This window comes from Atractosteus spatula, chromosome 1 (genome assembly GCF_055471065.1).
Source record: "Atractosteus spatula isolate fAtrSpa1 chromosome 1, fAtrSpa1.hap1, whole genome shotgun sequence".
NCBI classification, from domain to species: Eukaryota; Metazoa; Chordata; class Actinopteri; order Semionotiformes; family Lepisosteidae; genus Atractosteus; species Atractosteus spatula.
The window spans coordinates 21,811,034-21,837,277 of record NC_142706.1 but is presented as its reverse complement, the minus strand read 5'-3'; the positions used below and the strand labels follow the sequence as shown (position 1 = coordinate 21,837,277).

The following is a 26,244-nucleotide window of genomic DNA, read 5'->3' as shown; positions in this document are numbered from 1 at the left end:
GGTTTTCTGTCATAAACTGCAGTTGTTTTCTCATTTAACTGGTTTAGCTGTGGTTTCTTCCAAATTAATTATATTCCAGTTTATTGCTGATTTTGCCAAGCCATATTTCTCTGATAGGTCATATATTTTTTTTTCTTTTCTTTCTCAGCATTCAAAATGCCTGTTGTCTGATTCCACTGCTGCACTGACGCAGACAGAGGTTTGTTCCCATAAGGTGAACCCTTGTGCTGGTACAAGACAGGTAAGAGAACCAGCACACACACAGGGAGGCTGAACAGGCCGCAGCATGGAGCTGTAGCAGGATGGGGGAAAAGTCCAGTCCAGCAGGGGTCAAAGCCGGGAAAAAATCGTAGCCAAGCACCAAAGGAATCTCAGGGAGACCAGGTGAAGAATAAGGCAAGGGTCAAACATCAAAGACACAGCACAAGACTAGATATCTCAGGAACTTGAAAGTAGGAATACCTGTACAGGGAGGCTCCCAGTGTATACCAGAGATCTATACCAGAGTCCTGGGACATGTCAGAGCTGTCATTAATTCTTCTGCACCACCTGATACATACTGTACATGGGTGGAAACTGTTCACAGGTGATGCAGATTTTCTGTCAGAAAACATTTCCATGGTAACCAGTACCAAGTAACAGGTAGTGGCTGGCTACCATGGCAAACACTAGCTCGCTACACTGCTCTGGTGCGTGGGTGGGCCTGAGACCTGTTTTTCTTTCACAGAAAGTAATTTAGTTGTTATTTCGGCTTGCAATTTTGAAAAATTAGATTTATGGAGCTCCGATGTACAAATGCATCACATATGAAATTGAACAATACAGAAAAAAAATTTCCACAAAACTTGCAGTCTAATTATAGAGATAAAAAAATATTCAAAACCAATTAAGAATTTCCCCCCCAAATTCCAACTATACGAAATATAGAAAATAGCATCACACTAAAAAACAGGCCTGCCTCACTGATGTTAGACATTGGAGGCTTCAAGGGCATCAAGAGGTCTATGTGAAGTCTTCCTGCATCTGTCTGCAAATATTTTCCTGGAGCAGTTAAAGCTATGAATAACACTGCTGAATCCCCCAGGGCTTGGCCTCCCACAACAGTCTTGTCTGTGCCTGACATTACAGTAAGCCATTTTGTAGACTATCCAGAGCTGGAGCCTTTAAGCCATTGTTCTTCTGGTGCTGATATGTGACGTAAGTTACACAACAAGAGGTCAGGTGTTACGTACAATGTTGGTCACCATGTTACAAAAAGAATATTGCTGCTCTGCAATCAGTCCAGAAAAGAGCAATCAGACTAGTTCTCACACTTAAAAAAATGTCCTATACTGACAAGCTGAAGGAACTGAACCTTTTTTGTTAAACAGAGAAGACTATGAGGGGAGTTTAATAAAAGTATTCAAAATCCTCAGAGGAGATCCAACTATTTTTTTTTCAAAATGAAAAGTAAAACACAAAAGAGGCAAACCAAGTGGAAACTGTGTGGAGAGTGCTGTGGGAATATGGAACAAGATATCTGGCTGTGTGGTTCAAGCTGATGTTTTGCCTTCTTTGAAGAAATGAATGGTCTAGATGAGCCGGATGACTTCCTCTCGTTTGTAATCTTTCATATGTTCTTATGTAACTTCACCCTGTCTGGCAAATCCCTTACTTCAAACACTCCCATCCATCTTCTGTCCGCTTCTTTCAATTCAGGGTTGTGGGGGACCAGGAGCCTGTCACAGCAAGCAGTCGAACAAGGCAGGGTACACCCGGGATGAGACACCAGTCAATTGTTTGGAGGCAGACACTGACAATAACACGCACACGCATGCACTCACACCTAGGGTTAGTTTTCCTGGAAGCCAATTAACCTACTAGTGTGTTTTTGGACTATGGGAAGAAACTGGAACACGCTGAGAAAACCCATATGAACACGAGGAGAACATACATCCTCCAAACAGATAGCACCCCAGGTCCAGAGTTGAACCCAGAGCCCCAGCACTGCAAGGCAGGAATGCTAACCACTGCGTCACCGCACTGCCCTCACCCACTTCCACTTCTCACAATTAGGTTATGGGGGTGGATTTCCAACTAAAAAATAAAATACGAATAATTTAGAAAAGCCATTTGATCAATACATGATAATGCTCAAAAACAAGCTGCAGCAATTAAATATGTTTTAACATTTTATTTTAAATAATATTTTTTCCTAATGTAAACAGGAGTTCCAGAGGCAAGATTTAAACTAGGGGCCTTGATCCACAAACCTTCATACGTTTTTCCTAAGTACAAAATTCACTCACTCCCTCAATGGCTTTATGAAAAGCAAAATTTTAAATAAACTTTCAATGTCACTGAAGGTTAATATGATAGATGAAGGTGCCTTGTACAGTACCTGCCATGTTTTAGTGAAGACTCAGGCTACTGCACTTGGAACCAACTGGTTTTGATGCAATTTTGAGTCAAGGTCAGGGAACAGCAAATTCTAACCAGGTAATAAAAGTGTGACCAATCATTTGAGCTGCTTCAGCAGATAAAATGGTTCTAAATTTGGTAATATCTGTCAGATGGTAGACATTTGCAATCGAACTAATACTAATATCCAGGCACAGTTCTGTATATATACTCATTCACTATTTTTTTTTCACAATACATTATTTGAGGGAGTCAAATGATAACCATTTTGATATTTGATCATCTAAATTGCATCTGGAGGCAAGCAAAAGCAACTTTTTCTTAAGATTAGCAGTCATGCTGATGTAAGTTTACTCAGGCATTTAGACAGCACAGGCCGTTATGTAGGGATTTGTTTTTCACTAATTCAATCCAGTTAAAGTGATCTTGAACCCTGGTTGATAACAAAGAGATATGAGTGTCTAAAATGTCAAAGTTTCTCTTTCTCTCACTCTGTATCACACTCCATCTAACTTTCCATGGATATAAGTTGTTTTTATAGTTATATTCACTGTTTAAATTATTTTAAAAATATTTTAATAGTGCAGATAGATTACAGTAGATAGATTTATTTGGCTTTTAAAATGTAATTTGCCTTGCCTTTATTTCAGTTTGACATAGCTTTTAAGATGTAAATAGAGGTTAAATAGAGGTGAATAACAATATAATTCCATATTCCATTGCTGCAATTTTAAATTCATGTTGTCTGCACTTGGATTAAAAGGTGCTTTAACCAACAGTATGGGAAAGAAAGAGTGTTGAATCTCTGATCAAATTGTTTGCTTATATCTAGCAAGGCATCAATATAATGTTGTGCTGTGCATGTGGGAGTACTATTCCTTTACTGCATGCTTAGCATACATTTGTCCACAATTAGAGTGCCAAGACTCTTTTAGTGAAAAGAAATATACTTAAATTCAAGCCAACACTGCACATGCTAGTTGTGTGCAGAATCTGAAAGCATAAAACTAATACATAATTTTTTTACTCACAGAACACTGCTTAGAATGACACCATATAATGCAAATTAAACGGAATCGGAGTCTGTAAAAAGGAGTATATGCTAGAATATAGTAAACATTGAAATATTCATGATTTCTTGGCAGCAGGGTAGTATGGCAGTTAGCACCACTTCCTCGCAGTTAGCTCTTGGGTCCAGGGCATATGATTATCGTACCTTCTGTGAGGAGTATGCATGGTCTTCAAGTAAGTTTTCATCAGGTGCTCCTTTTCCTTCCAAAGACAAACAGTATAGAACTGGCTAATAAACTGGTGTCACTGTGTGCTTGTGCCATGCTGCTGACTGACATCCTGCCCAGAATAGGGCAGAACAGGGGCGGAGCAGTGGCTCTGTGGCTAAGGATCTGCCCCTATACCTGGAAGGTTGCCAGTTTGTATCCTATGGCCGGCAGAGGAATCCTACTCCATTGGGCCCCTGAGCAAGGCCCTTAACCCAAACTGCTCCAGGGGTGCTGTATAAATGGCTGACCCTGCGCTCTGACCCCAAGCTTCTCTCTCCTCGTCTGTGGGTCTCATGGAGAACAAACTGGGGTATGAGAAAAGACAAATTCCTAATGCAAGAAATTGTATATGGGTAATAAAGTGATCTTAAACTTGAATACTGCCCTGTCTTGTGCCCGATGCTTCTGGAACAGGCTACAGACTCCAGCAGTCCTCGCCAGGAATAAGTGGGTTGTTGAATATGGACGATTTCTAAGATATTTACAAAAATGCTTTCTTTGTTTTGTTTTTAATTATTTTGGGGAGGATGTTTAGCACATTTTGATGGTCATGTTTGAGATGTTTTCACATTTTCTTGTTGTGAATTGTAATGTAGCACCACCTGCTGGATTTGAAATATAATTTTAACACTGGGAGACCAGTTAAAAGATTACTTTTGTTATAAAATCCTCAGTCCAAACACAGGAGTAAAAAAACTGTTAGTGTAAATAACCTTTTTATAAAAATGTTTATTAACAGTTCAATTTAGAATGCATTATATAGTTATCTACATAATCTGAGACATTTTATTATACATTTTATATTTTTGTGTACAGTATATAAAGTTCATAGTAGACTAGAATTTTTTTTAATTCTATTCTATTTTTTTCATTCTTATTTTTCTCATATATTTTTATGTCAGATCAAGCATCTTACCTGTTTACATGTAAACTATTTTAGCATAAATAAATATAAGCTTCTATAGATAAAGGATATTCAACTAATACATTATTTTCCTAGCATTTGATTGTTGAAACTCCACAGTTTATGAACTCTTTGTTTGAATACTGAACCAATGAAAAAACTTGACTAAATTCAGTATTGTCAATAACTTGAGTAGAAGTAATTTCATTCTTTTACAAGCACTTTATTTCTTTCTTTGTGAAAGCATCGTAATGTCCACCCCCCACATTCTGCCCACATAATGTCCTACTGCAGATTGCTTAATTGACGTACATCACAGCAGGCAATAGAATTGATAGGTGTAAGTACTTGCCATATGTGTTAATTCTTAAATACATGTATTATCTTCCACTAAATCTAGTAAGCTTTGCCAAACAGAATGTTCTCCCAGGTCAGTAGCTAGAAAGACAATGCTGTGACCTTAAGGATCAGAGCAAAGCCTTTGAGTGGGCAGTTAATACCTTATTTAGTCCCTCATCTGTGAGGTTTGAGAGAGAAAACTGTTACTTAAGGCCAACTGCTCCTGTCTGACAGAGAAATTAGAAAAAGATACTGTAATCTTTGGCCACCCTGGCTCGGCCTTCTCTCCTCAGGTGGATTACCCCTTATCTCTTGATCCCCTTTTTAATTCCAAACAGCTGACCTGAAAATGTGACTGGACTGCAACCACAGCTAAAAACCTTAATGATCTACATTTGGTCCGCAGAAAAAAAAGGTTTTACCGTCTGTTTTCTGTACCTATCTATAATGCAGAGGTCCAGATGGCAAACCACTATCACCATCATCACCATCAGTTACAGTTTTTTTTTTAGTAAATGCAGACATTCTGCCCTCTGTTTAATGAATTTAATCTTTCTGTTTAGACATTCAAAATAGTGTTGGTTAGGACCTTCCATTATCAAGCTTTTGCTACAATTCTAATTCTAATATTCTGATAACACCACAAATAGTTTAAGACAGCCTTCTGGTGAAATAGCAATTACAGAGTCTATGGCTCATCATGTAAGAGCCAGAGGCAATTGTTAGAATTGAGAAGAGGAAAAAAACTTTCTACATTGTTTTCACAAGTCAGCAAACTATTTTTTTCTTCTGTTCTTTTTCTAGTCTTTTCAAATGGCACAAGCTCACAACCCAGCTTCTCATGTTGATAATTTATTTATCTTAGAAGACTCACAAGCAGAAAGGAAATAGCAGTATGAAATAGAAAGAATTCTTCAAGCAACAGCTTTTTGATTGTGTTAGAATACAATATATATATATACTAATTCACTTATTAAACAACATTGCCCTCTTTCTGTGCAAAATGCCTTTGCAATTATTGCAGTTATGATTTGAGATGCAAAGAAAGACATATTTGTTCAATGAACAATTGACTAATAAAATTCATATTCTTAACAGAATAAAAAATACTGCTATATTTGTTGAAATAGTAAGGAAAAAAATATATTTTCTATGCCTAATAAAATTGCTTTCTACTGGTTAAGACCACTCCTGTCTACATAATAAAGTGGAAAATGGAAAGACGCCAGCTGGGAGGATGGGGTTTCTGTGAGTTGCATGCTAGAACATGACAAACTGAGAGAAATCCTATGAAAATCCCTCTCATGTAAACCCATAATGTAGACTAATGATTGATCCTTTTCAGCATGCACTTAGAAGACAGGCATTAGAGACCTGTCGGTCATAAGTGGTAAATTGTTGAAATGTTATCTAATTCTTCAAAATGAGTCATTATATTGTTACCCTAAGAGGCCAATGTCTATAATATTACACTAGGAATTATTAGGAACTGTATATTATCTTCCAAATTAAAAATCACACTCTAGTCTGCAATTTCTCCCATGTCCCAATTGTTTTAAAAGATTAAATCAATGTTTGGTTTTCAGTTACAGTTCAGTACTCTTGTTGAGAAAGCTTCATCATTCCAGGGAGTCTTTGACACAAAACAATATTTTAAAGTTGCCCAATACCTTGTAAATTGATACAATCATGCTAAATAGTGTTTATCCTTTCTTTAAACAATATTGGACTTTCAGTCTGTATTACAATGCAATATGTTTTGTTTCCTTGTTTATTGATTCTAGTGTTGCTGAAATTTAGTCTTCAAGGACTGTACTCCAATTGATCATAGAGGTCACCAGTTCTAACTACACACAGACATGGGGAAAGATAAGAAATGACTGAGTTAAGCGAGCCTTTGTTAATTTTTCTGCTAACAGTTTCAGGCAAAAACTGTATTCTTTGTGTCCCTTCAGGCCTGGAGTTCGGGAGCACTGGATTATAAGCAGGTTTAACACCACAGGTGGGTCTGGTTGTTTCTGGAGTGGGAGAACCTGAAGGAAAACCAAGATGTACCTGTTTGAGCATCAATAGGTGGCACTCTTCCCCCAGAGCCAGAATTTCCAAACTAATGCCAATGCCACCAATGAGTTCCCTAAATTTCCAAACTAATTATCTTGGTGATGTGAATTCCTACATCGTCGTCTTTGTTCTTGTTCTCTTTCTTGTTCTAAGTGTACGTACTGTAGCTTGTACAGCTAGCAACTTCCTCATATCCTAGTGCATTCACTTCTGATTTTTCTCTTTCGTACTTTCATGAAAAGAAAAAAAAAGTATTACAGTTTTACTTAAAATGATTTTAAATAGAGTCTCATTTGAGAGAGAAATTTAGTGCTTAATTTTTCTTGAATTGATATGTGGTTCTTTAGTCACTACTTCAATATTTACAATATTTATTTTGCCACTACCATTAAGTTTAATTTTACATCTTCTTTTAAACCTCTTTTAATAAAATAATTTGCAGTAAATAGTGTTCATGAGTACCAGAAAAGCCTGACAGAAGTGTTACCTACAGTAGTTTGAATAGGGAATGTTGAGGTAGGGCTGCCATAATTGGATGAAATGGTTAGAAAATTGCTGTAAATAGATGACATAAAGAGACAAAAAGGTAATTATAGATGAAAAAATAAGGTAAATCAAAAACTTAGGAAAATTAATGTTCATTAAACACCAGCATTAATTTTCGAATGGTTTAGTACTCAATTTACACTTCAATTGCTTTAAGGTTTGTGGCAAATGTGAAAACGTGCTCTGTCTCAAAGGTGACTTGGGGATTATGAGGCCATCTGGCATCTGGTCACTTTATCTTGCAGTTCATTACACTTGTTAGAGATAGATACAATTTTACATACATTAAGATACATATTCTAAAAGAATATATTCATAATATATAATATATTCATATAAGAGCTTCAATAACTGAAATCAGGACAATTATTTGTTAGATAAGTAATATAAGAAAATATTTGTATGTTGTTGTATGACGCCACCTCAATTTAGATGGATTTTGAGGCAATAGTAGCAATGAAGCCAGGAAGGCTTGTTTGGAACTTAACTCAATCTTCAAATCAAAGCACAACCCACTCAGTTTTTTTTTTCAAAGTATAAGCACACCCATACTCATTTTTCACTGTTGGCTTTAGTGAAGGGTAATTTGGTAGAAATTGACATTGGGTCTCATTTCACCTTTGTCGTGAGACCAATCTAACCCCTTGCAAGTATTACACCAACCAGTCCTGTCTCTTCTAATGGAGAGCAATATACAGATAAGTGTGCTGCTTCATGAAATCAATATCGATTTCGCTGGTTTCTTCTCTGGTGGTTTTGAAAGAAAGTGCTTTATTTTCTCTATAAGGCCAAGCACCAAGATTCTTAAAATAAGATACAGTACTCTTGTTAAATGATAACTGCCTTCAGACGTGCCTGACAAGGCCGACAATTCTATGAATTCTCTGAAAAAGGAACTTGTTTCTAGAACATGAAGAGTCATAGAAGTATAACTGTTATGGTGCTTAAAAGAACAAATTTTTCTCCTTTAATGAAAATAATATCGTCATGCATTCACAGGTAATCAGAAATGATTTGAGACTTAAAATCTTATGCAATTTAAGATGCAGAAGCTGACATTGTACACCCACACATACAATCTAAAACCAAATACAGGATATGAAGTGGGTTTCTATGTATTTCAACTCCTAAATGTTGTTCATAGATAGTTCCTGCTAGTGAAAGTCAGAAGGTAAATGAATGCTGCTATCAATCAAAATTTAAATTGCAACAGATATTTTGAGAAAAACAATTGAATTACTTTTTGCTAATTCCTTTTTAACACACAGAGCTGTGTATGTCTAGCAGAACACAATACAGTTTGAGTGTACTGAGTAATCTTACCCTTAGGGTTAATATCTACCATTCTTTTAGGGGTGTGGCTAGAGTCAGTCGTGTCAGAATAGAAAAGACTGAAGGGTTTTGTGGAGCATTTTCAAACTTTGGAACTGAAATGTGTTCTTTCTCAAATGCATGGGATTAAGTGAGGCTCTTAAATTAATCCATGTTTCAGAACAATAGGCTACTTTGTGAAATCAAGTGAAGCAACAGTTCAGGTAGGAAACTAAGATTGTCCTGTGATGTGCATCACAGAGGAATAAGCGCCTGCTTGCCGTTTCACTACTACTTACTATATGTCATTAGAAGAATAGCTAGAACTTATTTAATGATTAGTCAAGAAAAAGATGCAAAAGATGACAAAGAAGAGGCACTTAAGATTGCCTCTAGCAATTGGTCATGCTGTGCATTTGAATTTGTTCCTGCTTCAGGCACCCCTAGCTTTCTTGGCTCTGTGTCCAAATAAAATGTGGCAACACACTACTCTCTCTGCCCGGGAACTGCCTCCTGTCAGGCATGCTAAGAGTCAAACAGTTGTGCACAGTCAAACACAGCAGTGCCTTGAAGGACCGTAATTCAGAAATAATGAAGTAAAATTGTACTGTAACATTTCAAAAACACCCAGTTGTGTGAGATCTCCATATTGAATGAAGACATTGTATCCTAATTTTGCTTCAAATGCATGGATAGTATTCAGGAGAAATAAAACTGAAGTTAATTTGAAAGATGATTTGCTAATCTCTTGTAAACTACTTTTAAAACACAGTATATATGGTGCTGAAGCAAGAAGAATCACAAAACGTCAGAAAATGTAAATCCTATTTTAAAACTATACTGTATACTATATATAATACAGTGGTTAGCATTGCTGTCTCGCAGAGCTGGGGCTCTGGGTTCAGCTCCTGGGTGCTATCTGTGTTTGTATGTTCTCCCTGTTTACATGTGTTTCCTCCTGGTACCTCTGGCTTAACTCTTACAGTCTAAAGGCATACTGTACTGGAAGGCAAATTGGCCCAGGTGTGAGTATTGATATATTTGTGTCTGTGTGTGCCCTGCAATGGCCTGGCATCCCATCCAGAGTGTACCCCACTTGCTTGGATAGGCTCCAGCTCCCGTGTAACCCTGTATCGAATAAAATGGTTAGAAAATGGATGGATGGATAGGTACTGTACATAGTTTTTGGGATGTCTTTTTACATTATGTCAGAGTTCATTTTGAAGGGTCTTTTAAAAATCAGTTTTTTCAAAGAGCACTGCTGCATTGTTCTCCAAATGTATAAGGATAACCAAAATGCTTTTTAAATACTACACAAAAACTAGACCATATGCATAGAGTATATACAGCTGTGACAAGAAGGTGCTTAGTATTCTTAAATCGATCCAGGTACCTTCGATATCTTTGACTTCATAATACAGTTAAGTGGTAAATTTCTAGTAAGACAATTTATTCTGTCCAAACTTTCTGCCAGCAGTTCTCCAAAGACAGGTGCTGCTCATTCACTATGTCACTCTGATGATGCTCCTGAGTCTCGTATTTGGGTTTTGATCTGTCTTCTCATTCCTTTGAGTGGGGTTGTGCATGGCCTGAAGCTTTTAATGTACTTGTTAGTTACATGTGTGAACAGGAAGAGCAATGTGGCTTTGTTGGGTGATGACAGCACCTTTATCTAAACATCTATTTAATAAGTACAGTTGAATGTTGCATCTTGAGAATTAATCTTTTGTGGAGGAGTCAGATCAGTGAGTTATTACAGGGAGAGTAACCCTGTCCTTTTAAGTCCTCAAGAGCGCATACAAGAAATGGTAAAAGTTTACTAGTTGAAACCTTTACTATATTTTCATTTGCATTTATTTTATTCTACAGTACTTAGTTTGAAACATATTTACACCATGGCTCTGTCTCCTGAAAACCTGTGAAGTAAAACGGCTTCAGATTAACTGTGGCATTAACTCTTGTTCTACAGTATGTAGAAAACAGGAACATGATGAATTGATTAACAGTCTAAAACAGTGTATAGGATGAAACAATGACATTAAAAGAATTTCAAATGAAAAATGAAAAGAAAAACTTAAGAATATTAAAAATAAGCTTTCAATACTGTATAAAGAGAAGAAAAAGCATTAGATGTACACCAAATATGTTCCTATATCCATGCACACTAATTACTCATGCAATGCAGAGCCATAGACATTGTCCATAGCACATTACTAAGTAGTAAATGAAATTAATTTTCATCTACATACATCCATGTTCCAATTGCTTTATCCAATACAGGGTCACGGGGAGTCAGAGCTTGTCCTAGCAAGCAATGGCCACAAGGCAGGATACATCTTGGATGGGACATCAGTACATCACAGGGCAGACACAGACACAGACAAGCACACACTCACACTGGGGCCAATTGTTCCAGAAGCCAATTAACCTGCCAGTATGTCTTTGGACTGTGGGAAGAAACCAGAGCATCTGGAGGATGCGAACACAGGGAGATCATGCAAACTCCACACAGAAAACACCCGAAGGATTGAACCCAAGGCTCCAGCACTACGAGGCAGCAATGGTAACCTCTGAGCCTCCATGCCTCCCCTGAAAAGAGCATCTACAACAAAATCATAACAGTAAAAGATTAATGGATACTAACACAAATAAACCAAAATATTTGTTTTACATGATGGTTTAATTGATGGCAGAAAAAACAAGCTCTGGTTCAGAATTACTGAAGCACTAATGAGCCCATGAAATTCACAAACATTTTAGACCACTGTATAAACAAAAGATACAACAGATAGAAAAGCAGCAGAATAGACTGCTATTTTATTTTGAAAGGAAAAAGGAAAGGAAACTTATACATGACGGGTAACCGAATTAAAACTCAACAAAGCTTTATGTAGGAGCAAAAGTAAAAAGATGGTATTGCAAAGTTGCTCAGATCCAGTTTTCACACAATGGACAGGACGTGAAGGGCATGTCAAATCACAGTGTAAGCACTGCAAGAAATCACACCACTACCACAGGAGGGTTAATCCCCTGATGATGCCTGTATTCCTGGATTTGTATTTTTGTGCTGTTACAGAAGTGCTGTGCTTGTCTGCAGTGCTGATGCCCTGAGTTCAGTTTCTTATTCCTGGGACATTATCAGAAAATGATACCTCAAAAAGAAGATGGTCTTATTTATATTACCTCATCAGAAATATAAGAAGTTTTCACTTTTTTTATTTTCAAGGAAAAAAAAACAGTTACTACTTATAGACACTTGTCCAGTTGTGTATTGCTTGTATGTGGTCATATTTATTTTTTCTAAAGCATGGCTTGCTACATAAAAATTATGCTTCTAATGTTAATAGCCTAGCAAACAACCCTGCAAAAAACTAAACATCGAGTTACACTGAGTATAATAGTCCAACGTGTTGTCTAGTACTTTAAAAATACTAAGTAGCTGTTGTTACCATATTCTACACAGACATTATGGTTTTTAATTAAGGATATGCCCAGTGCACATCACCATGAACTACTGATAGGAATGTTGAACTAAATGAAACAAAAAGGCCCCTGTATAGGTCCAGAGATCTAGAATAAACCAGAGATAACATACAGTATCTGACAAGGGATTGTGATTCCCCGAAGCTGAGCACAGAATTGGACAAATGCTGCATGGTAGTGGAGATTTTCATTCAAGCTGGCATCCATATTACTAAATGCAGCCCCTAAGAGAACTAGCAATTGCATAGATTTACTTACAAGATCGAATATGTTTTCAGCTTTTAAATGGGTTGAGATACTGTAGCTCCAGTAAGTTAAATAACATATATTGAAATAAAACCAACATTAGCATTTAAGGTCATGGTTGGGAATAATTGTTGGCAGAGGTTCAGTAGACTAGAGGTTGGCTGGAAACCACCTGACCTGCTGATTAACACCAAACACAATGCTACCTGTGACTTTGAGTGCTGTGAGTGTACAATCGTATCAATGAGCCCTGTTTATTAACAGTGATTCTAAAATTAAAAAAAACATTATTTCTTAAATACCTCTCTACACAAAAGCAAAATACAAGAATGTAAGAAATATAATGAAACACCGTATAAATAAAAACATATTTCTCAAAACCAGGGAAATGTATAAGAGCTTGCAGTGTTAAATTATTAAAATTTTCTTTGTTAATTGATTTAAGCTCTGGAAAGTGTAAAGCTCTGAAATAAAACTTGCTCAGAACATAACCATAACTAGAACGATATGTTTGTACACTTACACCCCTCTTGGAGCTAAAAAACATTAAATTGGTTCTACTAAAACACCTCCATTTTTATACAGCTAATTCACAGTTAGCTGTTTTAACTCTTTGTGTTAAGACTTCAGCTTAGTAAATTAATGCTAATATATTTTTGGCAAATCATAACAATACTCCTAATATTCACATAGCTGCTAGTTCCAGCCACCAGTGTAGCACACTATCGATACATGTATATAAAAAATACTATGTCAGTTCTCACATGAAAGGAAGCAAAATGTACTTTTCTTTACAATTAAAAACCATACTGTACTTACTTCCTATCTCCAGTGTTAGCACACAGCTTTAATAGCTTAGCATTAAATCCTTTCTGAAACCTTCACCCTGCTGAATGTAGCTATTTGTAATTTGCCTAACCTAAACAGTAGGGAATGATGTAGTTTAAAATTGAATTTCATTTAGCCAGTATGGAAGTTCTCACTCCCCTCCTGGGTTAAAGAGCTAAATTCTTTGAACCTAATAATAATTTAAGACATTTATTAATTAATTAATTCAAAAATTAATATTCTTGGTCCCTTATCTGGCAAAAGGCAAACACCAGTTGTTAACAATACTTTAATTTCTGTGTATCATCAAAGAAGATTCAGCAGCAGTAAACAGACAGCATACAAATAAATAACTCTTCTTTTCAATCTCTATTGCTACTTCTACATCGAAACAAATTTGACTCCGTTCCCTTTCAGAAGTACTTCATTCAGATGCAAAAAGATACGTGAATAGCTTAATCAGATATGGAGTACTGCCCTCAGATAGCTTACATGTATTAGCTTGAGAGTATTTTTTAATCCCCTGCAGTGTGTAATGCAGAACACTGGCAGAACTAGTCTCCGACAGGTTGGGGTACTACTGTACTTGGCCCAGTCCCAGCCAGTTGATTGTCCTCCAGAAAAGAGAGAATATCTCTTTTGTCCAGGAGGAGGCCAGTCCTGTTGGCCTCCATCCCCAGTTGATGGGGGCCATTAGTCAACTCGGGTGAGAATCCTGAGCTTTTCTTCTCTTTTGGGGATGTCTCGGGTTCCTCAGACACAAAGCTCTCCCCTGTTCAAACATAGGATGAAAAACTTGAATAAAATTGTAGATACACAAGGATGTGTAGCACAAAAGGAAATTCTTAACCTTCATTTCCTAAAGCATTTTTTAAATGTACTGTCTGTATTGATATAACAGCATTTCGGTGAGGTTTAAAATAAACATTTTACCAATAGAAAGGAATGCAAACATACTGCAGTGTGTTTAAAATGGCTTTCCTATAGGAATTCTAAAAAGGATTATGAAACAGAGAGAAATGAATAGCCAATCAAGATATCAAGGAGGAAACACACAGATCGTCGTTACATATCAGTTCATGTAACCTTTAAATATAAGATGAAAAGCAAGTTATTTATATAAAAAAAGACTTGGTGCACATGTTGATACATTTTCATCTTCTTGACAATGTGGGGAAGAAATTACAAAGGAAAATAATGTTTGGACATATACAGTAGTATAATTAAAAATGTAGACTTTAAATCATGGGATGTTATGTTAAAATTGTGCAATACACAGTTCAAACAGTTGTGCTATCATTCAATATCACTAGAAAAGAACTCTTTTATGTAAAAGGCATGTATTGTTTCTTATACAAAAAAAATATTAGAACTATTATGGCAGCAGACTGAGCCATCTTCTAATTTTAAGTCTCTGCAAGAAAGCTTTGTAAACATTCTATTTTAAGACCTTGAGAGGTGGTCTTCATTTTGATTCTTATCACTTTCGAATTCTGCTCCTTTTATTCAAAAGCATGCAGCTCCAATAATCCACTAGATAGTGGTAAATGTAAAAGTTTCTTAAACTGCCTTCAGCAGTGGTAAATCAAATACTGGGGGTAGCGTGTTCTTTCTGACTGTGTCCCCAAGCAAAGGAAATCCCTGGGTCCAATAGCATCCCCACAAATATATTTTTTTCACACCTTTTACCTTTTAGCACACAAACTATAGAAAAGGGTATCTGTACAAACATGCATACCACTAAGTCATTATTAACAATGAAACAGAATGTGCTAAGCTATTTCCCAATATCCCTAATAAATATGAATACTAAAATATATACCAGTGCTAATTTGAAACTTACATGACTAAATTAATCTTCATAATCAAATGGGAATTATCAGAATCCGGTTGGTGACAGTCTGATACATTTTTCCTATTGATTCCAGCATCACATTTCACTTTATACTGATGATATCTTATTTTTGAAAATGTTGTCCATTCACTCTCATTTTTCTTCTACTATTTAACTTTTAGTATATAAAACTAATTGATCCCTGCTGCCTCTGAATACATAACTGACAAATTTTGAATTTTGGTAAACAACTGATGGTTAAGCACTTTAAATTGTCTTAAAATGTTTTCAGAAATCTACCCACCATTGCACAAAATTGAATAAATTGAAAAATTAAACAATAATGTAGGTGTAAATGGATGGATTCCACTGCCAAATACACTCAATAAAAATGACTGTTTTGCTTGACACTTCCATTCCCTATGTATAGATTACATTGCACTCAGTAACCTATAAATATGAACATGTCACATAAAACAACTATCTTTCTACATTCCATGATCTCCACTCACCCTATAATTTACCTTTTGTTATCTACTGTAATTTGTCTTTTTTGATCTTTTGATGTTTTCATTCAATTATGATATTCCTTAGGCTCTTCCATTTCTTGCCTTACTTAAAATACTGAACGTAAGAGGCCATTGCTGTCTGAAATAGGGGCACACCTCTTGTAGATGAAGCTGTTCTTGTGACACTGTAATAAAACACTGACCATTACTTGATCACTTTGACTTTTATTCACAGAACTTACTTTAATAGTTAGTAGTGAACAATTCTAATGGGATTCATTGACTCCCCAAAGATTACTGCCCACCAGGATCACCTGTGGGTAGTTGATCTCCTTAGCCATGTAGTACTAATCTGGGGAAACTCTTCCTTGTTCTCTGGTCTTTCTTTTATTGAATGGTGACTCGTCATTTGATCTTTTTCTCTAATGCAGAGGCAGAGGTAGATCCGGTGACACTGGCGGGCTTTTTCTTGTCTTAATTTGCACACATGGGCTGTCCATTCTGTGGGTTTATGGGATTAGTTGGGGAGTAGAGGTGGACACCATAAAATTCCTAATGCAAGAAATTGTATATGGCTAATAAAGCGATCTTATAAAAGTAAAAGTGTTGTTGAGCTCACCCATAAAAACCTCCATCCAATGGGGATTGTTTTGGTTCCCTTTGGATTGGGGAGGGAAGGGCTTACCATTTGGATATAGGAAGGAGGGGGAAGGAAGAAGATGGGTTTGCAATCTATGGAGTGTCTCAAGGATGGATGCAGAGGGAATGGGATAAAAGAGGAATGTTTTTCTTCATATTATTTCTTTCCAAATGACCACAGCAAATGAAGAATAGCTACCTGTTTCAGATGAGCAAGAAGGACAAATGGGTCTTCGTTTACAACCAATGACATGTATGATGTTGCCTTCCCCATCTGAACCATGCTCTAGCATAACATAGAACTGCAAAGGAAAAATGTAATTATACATTTTTATTAAGAAGAGATGTTTCAGAAAGCATACCAGCTAAGAGTTGCAGGAGGTCAATAGTATATGCATTCAACAAAAAATTCCATAACCAATTCAAGAATTTTACAAGTTCGTTAGTAAACAGTTTTTTACAAAAAACGTTTAAGCGTTTTTATTATTAAAGCTACTGTCTACCATGTACCCTAGGGACAATTTTTGTGCCTGGTCTTTTTACCAGTAGTGATCTGCTTTATCTTACCATTTACAACATTTAAAGGGATTCACTTTGGGAAAGGTTAACAAGTAAAATGTATTTCATATGATGATGAGGGCATCACAGTTGCACAGTAGTTATTATTCTTTTGCGGGGTTCTGCATTCACATTCACATAGATTTCCTCTGGGTGCTCCAGTTTCCCCCAACAGTCCAAAGATACTGTAAACTTGAAGGTTAATTGGCTCTGGTGTGAGTAGGTGTGTTCATGTCTGTATGTGCTGTGTGATGGACTGCCACCCTGTCCAGGGTGTATCCTGTCTTGAGACCTGTATTCTTTAATACGGTTAGAAAATGAATGGGCAATAATAATAATTCCTTGCATTTTTGTTGTGCTTTTCATTACAAGGGTTCTCAAAGTGTATCACCTACAGGAGGGAACAAACGTAATCCATCACTGAAATACCTCCCTCCTGCTGGATGCACAGCAGCCATTAAGTGTCAGTAAGTTTCCAGCCCCTGCGTGTGATTAATAAACCATAAAACTGATCGTGAACAATAGCTGAAAAAAAAATCCAGGACCAAGATTAAGGATACAGTTGGTATGTACTGTACTGTACATTGGACTATTAGTGTAAAGTTAATTCCTTGCTCTTCTTTCAGATCCCTATAAAATGTTCCATGGTATAAGCTATGAGTTTAAATACTGGCCAGACAGAATCTGACTTGATTCTTTATGTTTTATGAAAAATGGGGAAATGTTTACTGTATAGTGTACTACTTGTTTTACTAGAGCAATATACTGTACAAATAAAAAAATCCCTTTGTAATGTTGTAAAGCTATTTGTAGTGGCATGACAGCAGCAATGTATTAATTATTCTAATAAAGCTATTCTGTTGATATTTGTTTTGTTGGAGATTGGATTTAAATAATAGGAGACAATGTCTATCACATATACAGTAGCAGACAGTGTATCCTTCAGGTTCCAGTTGTCCTGTTCTTCCACAGTGCAGTAGGAAGGATAATGTATTTGGTTATTTAATGTTCAATAAAGCAGAATATTGAGTGACTAAAAAAATATATTAATTATATCTGATCCATAACCAAATTCCTTTATGCACATGATAAAAAACCTCGATCTGGAATAGAAATATGTGTTAGATTTTTTTCACAAATCATTACAGAACAACCACAATAAATCGATCTGAGCCTTTCATTGCAATTTTACCAATGTTAATATTTAGGGAAGCAAAATAGTTTTAATGGACACAGTGGACACCTGCTGAAGGCCTACCATCTGTTCAGTCATAATGACTCTTGACATTTTGGCCTGGAAATTTTATGAACATCTACTTTTTCAGCTCAGTTTCTTTGGTTCCTTGTATGCTTGGTTTTTTTTGTTGTTGAGGACGTTACTTCAGCATAATGGTTATCAAGGCTGTCTCACAATTCTTGGGCCCTGGGTTTAATTGTGGACTTGAGATGCTTCTGTGTGGAGTTTGCATGCTCAGTCTTCCATGTGTGGGTGAGTTTTCTCCAAATACTTTGGTTACCTCCAACTTTCCAAATTCATGCTGTTTGTGTTAATTGCTGTCTCTAAATTGTGCTTATGGGTGTGTGTCTTGTGATGGACAGGTGTCCCATTCAGGGTGTAGTCCAACCTTATGCCCTATGCATCTGGGATTGACATTGGGTTGCTCTGACCTTTTATTTTGATCTGTATCCAGAAATAAGCAGCTTTGTGATAATGGATGGAATATGTCATTAACAATGACCTGCGATGAACGTAGGTCACAAAGCAATCCTTAGAACAAATTCCCAGATGAAGGTCTGATTAAATATTAAATGACTGAAAATGTGTTGCTTATTTTTTTTTCTATCCAGATTGTATGGTTTTTCAGAGCTCAGAAGTCATATCCTCAATGAAGTCTTGAATGTTTAGAAATATTTGATTAAGACCGGACCCAGTCACAATTACTAACCAGCAACAGTGGAGTGGAGCAAGATAAGGAAGAATTAACAGTGAATTAAATAGGATATGGTCACAATGGAATGAAACTCTTTGTGATTGTGATATATTTAGGGAATCGTTCATGGAACACTTTTACGGTGAATGCACTCCAGAATAAAGAAAGGGGGAAGTACCTGTTTTGCAACAAAAGATATCGCGTAATCCAAACATTTATCTGGTACTGTACATGACATTTAAGAAGGGCCACTACCTGTACTACTTCAGCAATAGCATTTACAGCAGGCATTCTACACCGATCACAGGCAACAAACAAGAAGGGGAGGACAGCTGCTTTTTTCAAGAGCAACAGGTAGTGTATGAACCCCGGGGGGTAAAAACCTAATCTGAACCTAATCTCTACCTTTGGTGTGAAAGTAGAGTAAAAAAACTCTCCACAGACTAACAACCAAGCTAGGAATAACCCCAGGACCTCTGATCAGCAGCAGAGCTAATCATTGCGGTATCGTGCCACTCTATAAACTTGAGAATTTTCCCATAATCCTAGTAAAACAAACAGATAAACAATAAAACCAGAAGCTGTTTAACAAAGTTGATGTTCTACCTTGCCCTTTGCTGCCATTTGTTTTTCCTTTGGAAATGCTGATGGAAGACAATTGTTATTAGTAACTGTGACTCATACAATATGCACTAATAGTCCATCCAGGTAGTACAGTAATTCTCAAGCCCATGTCATTGTGTATTTACAGTACCTGTTGTGTGCTGTTGGTCATAGTTTCAGTGACACTGTCGACACTGCTGCATGTGTCACTCAGTTCATCAACATCATGACTCTTTGTGGAGTGTCTTTTTGCCCTGTGGATTAAAAAAACACAGAACAAAAGCCAAAAGAAACAATCAAAAATAGTACAGTATATTGTTTTTATATTATCAGCCTTTCAAGACCATGGCATTAAATCCTAGATTAACTAAAAAGAACCCAAAGAGTAGCTTGACAGAGCTTCAGGCGTGGAAAAGTAAATCAGAAGCCAACCATCATGTTATGAATATAACCATATTCTATACAGTATATACTGATGGATAAAAGAAACCCAACACCTCCTGCTCTACATTCCTTGCTAGCCATCCATTTGCTTTGCTCTAAGGCCAGCAGCATGGAGCCTCACTGTCCTGTCACAGATGTGAGCATTGTATCTGTTTCAGCAGCAGTACGGGCAGTAGATTTGAAACGATCTCTCAGATGGACCAGTCTGATGTGTCGGTCCTGCTCTGGTGTGGTCACTCAAGGGCAACCGGATCTTGGACGGTCATCTGTCCTGCCGGTCTGCTGAAACCTTTTCTGCAATAAGGACATAGTGGAGCGGCTTACTCCATAGTGTCTGGCAATGCTGGCACATGACATGCCTGCCTTGCTTCTGGTGACATTCGAGGCATTATGAAATGCACAGAAAACTAAGTGTGGCCTTTTTGTGACCTAAGCTGTGAATTAAGGCCTTTTTAAAGGTGACCTGATCAGGCATTGTTCCACCTGGACCTTGTTGGAAAAAAGTGCACCTAACGAGCTTTCATGTGATTGGCAAGTTACAATGCTTATGTGCACAAGTTGTATTGCCGGTCAGAGGGCTTAAAACAAATTGACAACTTTTTGTGAAAGAACATAAATTATAACTAAAGTATTCTCATTCCAGAAAATATTGTGTTCTTTTTCCATCAGTATATCAATTGTGTATATTTTGTATATATATATTTTCCATCACACTTATAACTCATCTTAAGAAGAAGTCATTTAGTAGTGACCTACAGAGACAAGGATGTGGACTGTACATCAACAAGAATATGCCAAGCCACTTACACAAAGTCAATGGACAGAGACCATTGACTACAGGACACTACCTACAGGACAGTAGGATACAGTACCTCACAGTGAGAAAATTGCATCGTTTGAATATAAACCAGTAACTTCCAGGTAAAAAGGCCATAGATCTTTGTAGCAGCCTTTCTTAATGTTTTCAGTGATATGAGTTCCCCACGCCCTGATTTTTCATTTCATGGATCACATACAGTAACAATAGTAACAATAGAAGCATAACAGATGACAACATGTCTGGATTTTACCCTTGATTCCAAAAGGAGTATGTCATTCGGAACTGACAAAAAAAAACCTTCTTACTGATTCTCCAAATCTGTTACAGATAATATTTATAGTAAAGGAAAGATTGACTTCATACAACTGAGAGGTAAAAAGGAAGTTTAAATTCTGTACACTTTTACTCAGAAGTAAGTGGCTTTATGATAATTTGTAGATATTTGATTTTGGTGACCTGCAATGCATTCTATTTGAAGTGAGAAGGAAACACAGATTTATATGGAAAGCAGGAAGCAATTTTCAGGGCAAAAAAACGAAACACTATAAAAACAACACTACCAGTCAAGTGAGAAAGGCAATTTGAGGCAGAAATATTGGCAACCACACAGCTTTCAAATAAGGTTATAGATCAGTGGGTCCATTTTTGGACGCAGAAATGACCTATTTTTATCCATAATTGCTGTAGAACAAGCCAAACCAAGCATGTAATTGAAAGCGTGCACTTCCACAAGGAAGCAGGGGGCTGAATTGATCAGGGCTGCTTTGTAAGTCAAAAGAGCAAATTCAATGCAGTGTGACAGAATCAGAGAAACATTTGTAAAAGGAATCATGTACTTAAGGACCAAAAGTGAATAGAGTTTGAAGACAGTCGCACCACTAATCTGCAATTTTTTTCTATTGTTTTGGTGAACTGACAGTAAAGCTGTTCCACACCTGATCTTAGTTTTCTCACTTAACCACCAACATTACATGGACCACGCAACCTACCCTTTGATAGACACCTACAAATGTTCAGCTGAGAGTTTAATACCTATGATCTCATTCATGGTGGAGGTGCAGCTACTTTAATCTATTGTCGCTGCACTGTTTTCCCCATTGAAGATTAAGGGGCTGAATTTTACACAAACACACATTTTACACAAAGACTCAAATGTTTTTATTTCTTTGAATGAGAATAATGAACCCTACCCAATAATGATGTTCAGGTTTTTAGCAATGTTTTTTTTTAACATGTAAGGAAATACATGCATACTTCTTTGTATCTAATACAAAACATTAAAAGCTCCAGGGTAAATCTGAATAGTGAACTACATTGTACAGTATATACACTACAAGTTAAGTTTCTAAACAATAATGTATTGATAATAATGTAAGAGAGGAGGACGAATTATTTTAAGAATATTTTGACAGATTTCTTTATTGGTCTAGTTTTCTTGCACATACTTTAAAACACAAAAAATAACAAAATATTTTTCTGACTGAAAAAATCAGCTTTAATGCTGATTCTCAAGATTTAGCTTCATTATGTATGGTATGGTATAGGGAAACTAAATCCACAGCTATGGAATTTACAGAATGGTTATTAATAGAAAAAGATATATACAGTAGATAAAATGAAATGAGATACCTGAAGAAGCAGCTACATTTGTATGAAGAGTTACTCTCTTAATAATATTGGCTCCTTGGTACAGTAAGTTGAATAAATTCAGAAATTCTGTAATAATGATCAAATGTGGAAAAATTATGTCATGTAAAGGCATGAGGTACAGTAACAGAGGTCACATTATGTATTGTGTTGCAAAAGTGACACACATATCTCAGTATCAAAGAGTTTCTATTACTCTGGAAGGAGATATACTGGCTCCTTAATGCATCACATTCACTTGCATATATTCAAGAATATACCACTCATAACCTAATATTTAACAATGGAGTCAATATTTATCAATGATAATTGAGGTAGGAGACTTCTTGAAGAAAAAAAAAATTCCCCACAACATTTTATTATTATGATTAGAGGTGTTTCTAGCATTTAATAAACAAGTTCATTTATTAAATACTACAAGAGCTAAATCATATTATTTAAAAGTTTGTCCTTGACAGATTTATGTTAATTTTACAGTCATTTATTAACCCAACCTATTCAGAATACACACTACTTTTTCTACTCTTATTTTTCTACAATATTATTGCCATGAAGAAGGCTCTCACACCTGAAGAAGGCTCCACAGCCGAAACATTGTGTTTTTTCTCTTTTCAGCATTGAATAAATCTATTACTTGTTCCTTTGCAGCTTACGCATGCTGACACAGCTACCCACCTGAACTATGGCAATATTATGTCCTATCAAAGGTTTAAGGGCTGCAGGCTAGTAACTATGTTGGACTAGCTCCCTCTCTATATATATTGCATCCTTGATCACTTTTTTTGCACTGGAATTTATAATGCACTGAATCACCAAAAGTAAGACACATCAACTAATACCTCAGATGAATACATTAAAATAAAATCTGTACACATTAAAACTGCTTTTAACTGTTAATGGGAATCTAACTGGTCTTTCTCTTGTATGTTGCATTATCAGTTCTGTGCCCATTTTATTAACAGAAACTGCACAAGTATAACACTCCATCAATCAATTGTTTAACATCTATAATGATTACTTGACATATTTTTCATGTTTAATGCACAGAAAAATAAGAAATGCAATGAAATCCACCAAAAAATGGCTTATTATTAATTTGTTGGCCTGATGCATTTATCCAAAACAACTTACACTTGTATACCCTTGAAACAATCTGAGTGAAACATATTGCTCTATAGTACAACAGCATTGCGACTGCTATAACCATCTACTTCCAGAGCCCTTACCAAAGCTCTCATAAAACCTTTAATTACTCCCTCCCCAAAGCTAGATAAATTAATAATTTCATTTACCTGCTCTATCACTGAACGGACAGAAGGAATTGTGAACAATTGTGCCCATCATTTAACAACAATATTCAGCAAAAGTGTCATATTTTTAGACAATTTTCTACAATCAGATTCTTCAGTTTAAGGGATTTCTTAATCCTGTCCTGTCTCAAAATATCCTGTTTAACACAGATTAATACAGCTACCCTAACTTAATGTTATTCAGAAATTACTGTTTCTATGTGTATTTTAAACCCAGATTTATATTTTTTCGTTCAGTGTATTATTAATTGTATATTAATATCTAGATCATGTAATTTTATTCAGCATTATAATGCATCCATGTTTATAAGTTCCTGCACTCTATTGACAATACAGGTTTTAAAAGGTTGGACAAACACAATTGATCTGATATTGCAATACAGATATCCTGATAATACTGCATGTGTCTGTTTTATTCCTGTTTGAGGAAAATCCAAATTGTATTTCAAAGACCCCATATTACTGGGTGTATGAGGAAAGTGGTGTACCATAATGATTCATTTTAGGCCTGTTGTTCTTCCTGATCTATAACAAGGATTTACAGTATAGATATATGATATAATCAGCAAACTAATTAATTCTGCAGGCGATACAAGGGGTGAGGAGTGGCAAGTGTGTAGAGAACAAAGTGTGCAAATTAAATCAAGAAAAACTATGTTCAAATTTTGCAATACGCTAGCAAGATCTCATAAATGTTTTCATTTTTGATCACCACACCATCAAAATCTATCATACCCATACAAAGATCAGCCCCAATATGAACAAGAATGTCTCCTGGTCTCAAATGAGTGTCTTTTACAGACCTGCTAAAGGAATTAAATCTTTTTTAGTCTAGAATAAAGGAGTTGGAGAGGAGATTTGATGCTAGTGTATATAATTCTAAAACGTACAAAAAGGTTCACACTCTTGCAGTGCTGGACCCCCGAGTTGTATGTATGTTTGTGTGTTTTCCCTGTGTTTACGTGGGTTTTTTCATGTGAAGAGTTTCCTTCCACAGTCCAAACACATACTGATAGGTTATTTAGCTTCTGGAAAAACTGGCCCTAGTGTGAATGCATGTGTGTTTGTGTTGGTGTGTTCCCTGTGAAGGACTTGCTTGGTGGGAGAGGCTATAGCTTCATTGCAATACTGCATTAGATAAAATGGATTCAAAAATGGATGGCTAGTGAAAATGGAAAGTGGGTTACAATTAGAACCTTAAAACTTAGTATTGATAATAGTAAAGACTTCTTAAAAAACAAAGTTGTGTAACTGGCAACTGAGCTTGGTTTTTGGGGACCAAACATCAGGCTCTTTCAAGAAGTAGATGAGTGAAATTTATGATTTACTGATCTGCTCAATGACCAAGTGAACAAAAGGGGCAAAATAGCCTCCTCTCTTTTGTAAGCCTATTTATACAGGATTTCCTCATAATTAAAACTATATTTACTTAGCTGTTGAATTAAAAAAGACAAAGTAGATATGCAGCTATCACATTTCCCTCAAGGTGTGGATAATCTCAATATATTTTATCTTTTGGAGACCTGAGTATGTGAACCGTACTGAACCTCACCCATAGCAGTAGGTTATACAGGCTGCCGCAGAGAGCAGAGAGATAAGTATCACCATGCAGACAGCGATAGTAAGGCTGCGTCTCTTCTCCTCCTCCTTCTGCTGCAATTCCCACCACTCCAGGTCACTGAACTGGCAGCGTTCGCCCATGTAGCCCTTTACACAGCTGAAAACAGATTTTTCAAGTGAGCTTGCAATAAATCTACAATCTTTACAGTGTAACACTACTGCCATCTAGTGTCCAATTCTTAGAATGCTAAACACTAGATATTGAGTGGCATAACCTGTAGAACAGCAATCAAGCCAGATGTATTGTTCACTCTTAGATAATCATCTCCTGAAGATTTGCAGATATTTAATTTACAGCAATTAAAAAATTAGCACTTTGAAAGATCTGAAGAGATGCTATATTGGTACATTTCTTGCTTAACAGATTCAGAAATCAAAAACTAAAAATTGCCCAGCCTCCTACAAACAGAAGGTTTAATTTAAACACCTCATTGATTGTGCATTGGCTGGGTGCCTAGAGGAGAAGACAAAACAAAACAGATTAAAGTCCAGACTTATCAATAAGAATGGATCTGAGATACTTGCTTGCAGGCATAGGATCCAATCTCAGGAATGTAAAAGCAGACTCCTCCATAGAGACAGTAGGTCTCATGTGAAGAGGGGCAGCTCTCAATGAGATTATTGTTTGGCCACTGTGTGGTTGTTTCATGAGGGCTGATGGTCTTTACCAATGAGGTAGCGGTAATCGATTCTGTAATATGCACAGGCAGGGATAGTGTGACAGGAAACAATTGGTTCTGACATTTACACAGAATATCAAAACAATCCACAAATACAGTACAATTGAGTCATCTCCCGGGAACTGTAAAGCTCTCTCTTATTTCTGTCAATACAGGAGTTCAAATTAAGAAGTGCTGTCATAATGGAAATACAATTCAACAATCAATTCAACCTTCTTGAATGTTTTATTAGCTTGTCATGGTGAAATCAC

General features: G+C 36.4%; 1 protein-coding gene across 1 annotated transcript in view; it reads right to left on the bottom strand.

Annotated features, from left to right (window-relative positions):
• Positions 1-13,673: 13,673 nt before the first annotated feature.
• The window catches only part of egf (epidermal growth factor), a 56,435-nt gene continuing 43,864 nt past the window's right edge, over positions 13,674-26,244 (bottom strand). Inside the window, exons 19-23 of the mRNA XM_088922458.1 lie at positions 25,839-26,004; positions 25,246-25,410; positions 19,624-19,726; positions 16,580-16,682; positions 13,674-14,170 (exon numbers count right to left, since the gene is read on the bottom strand). Of these exons, the coding sequence (XP_088778584.1) occupies positions 13,953-14,170; positions 16,580-16,682; positions 19,624-19,726; positions 25,246-25,410; positions 25,839-26,004 (755 nt within the window). The 3' untranslated portion in view covers positions 13,674-13,952. The remainder of the gene's footprint in view (positions 14,171-16,579; positions 16,683-19,623; positions 19,727-25,245; positions 25,411-25,838; positions 26,005-26,244) is intronic.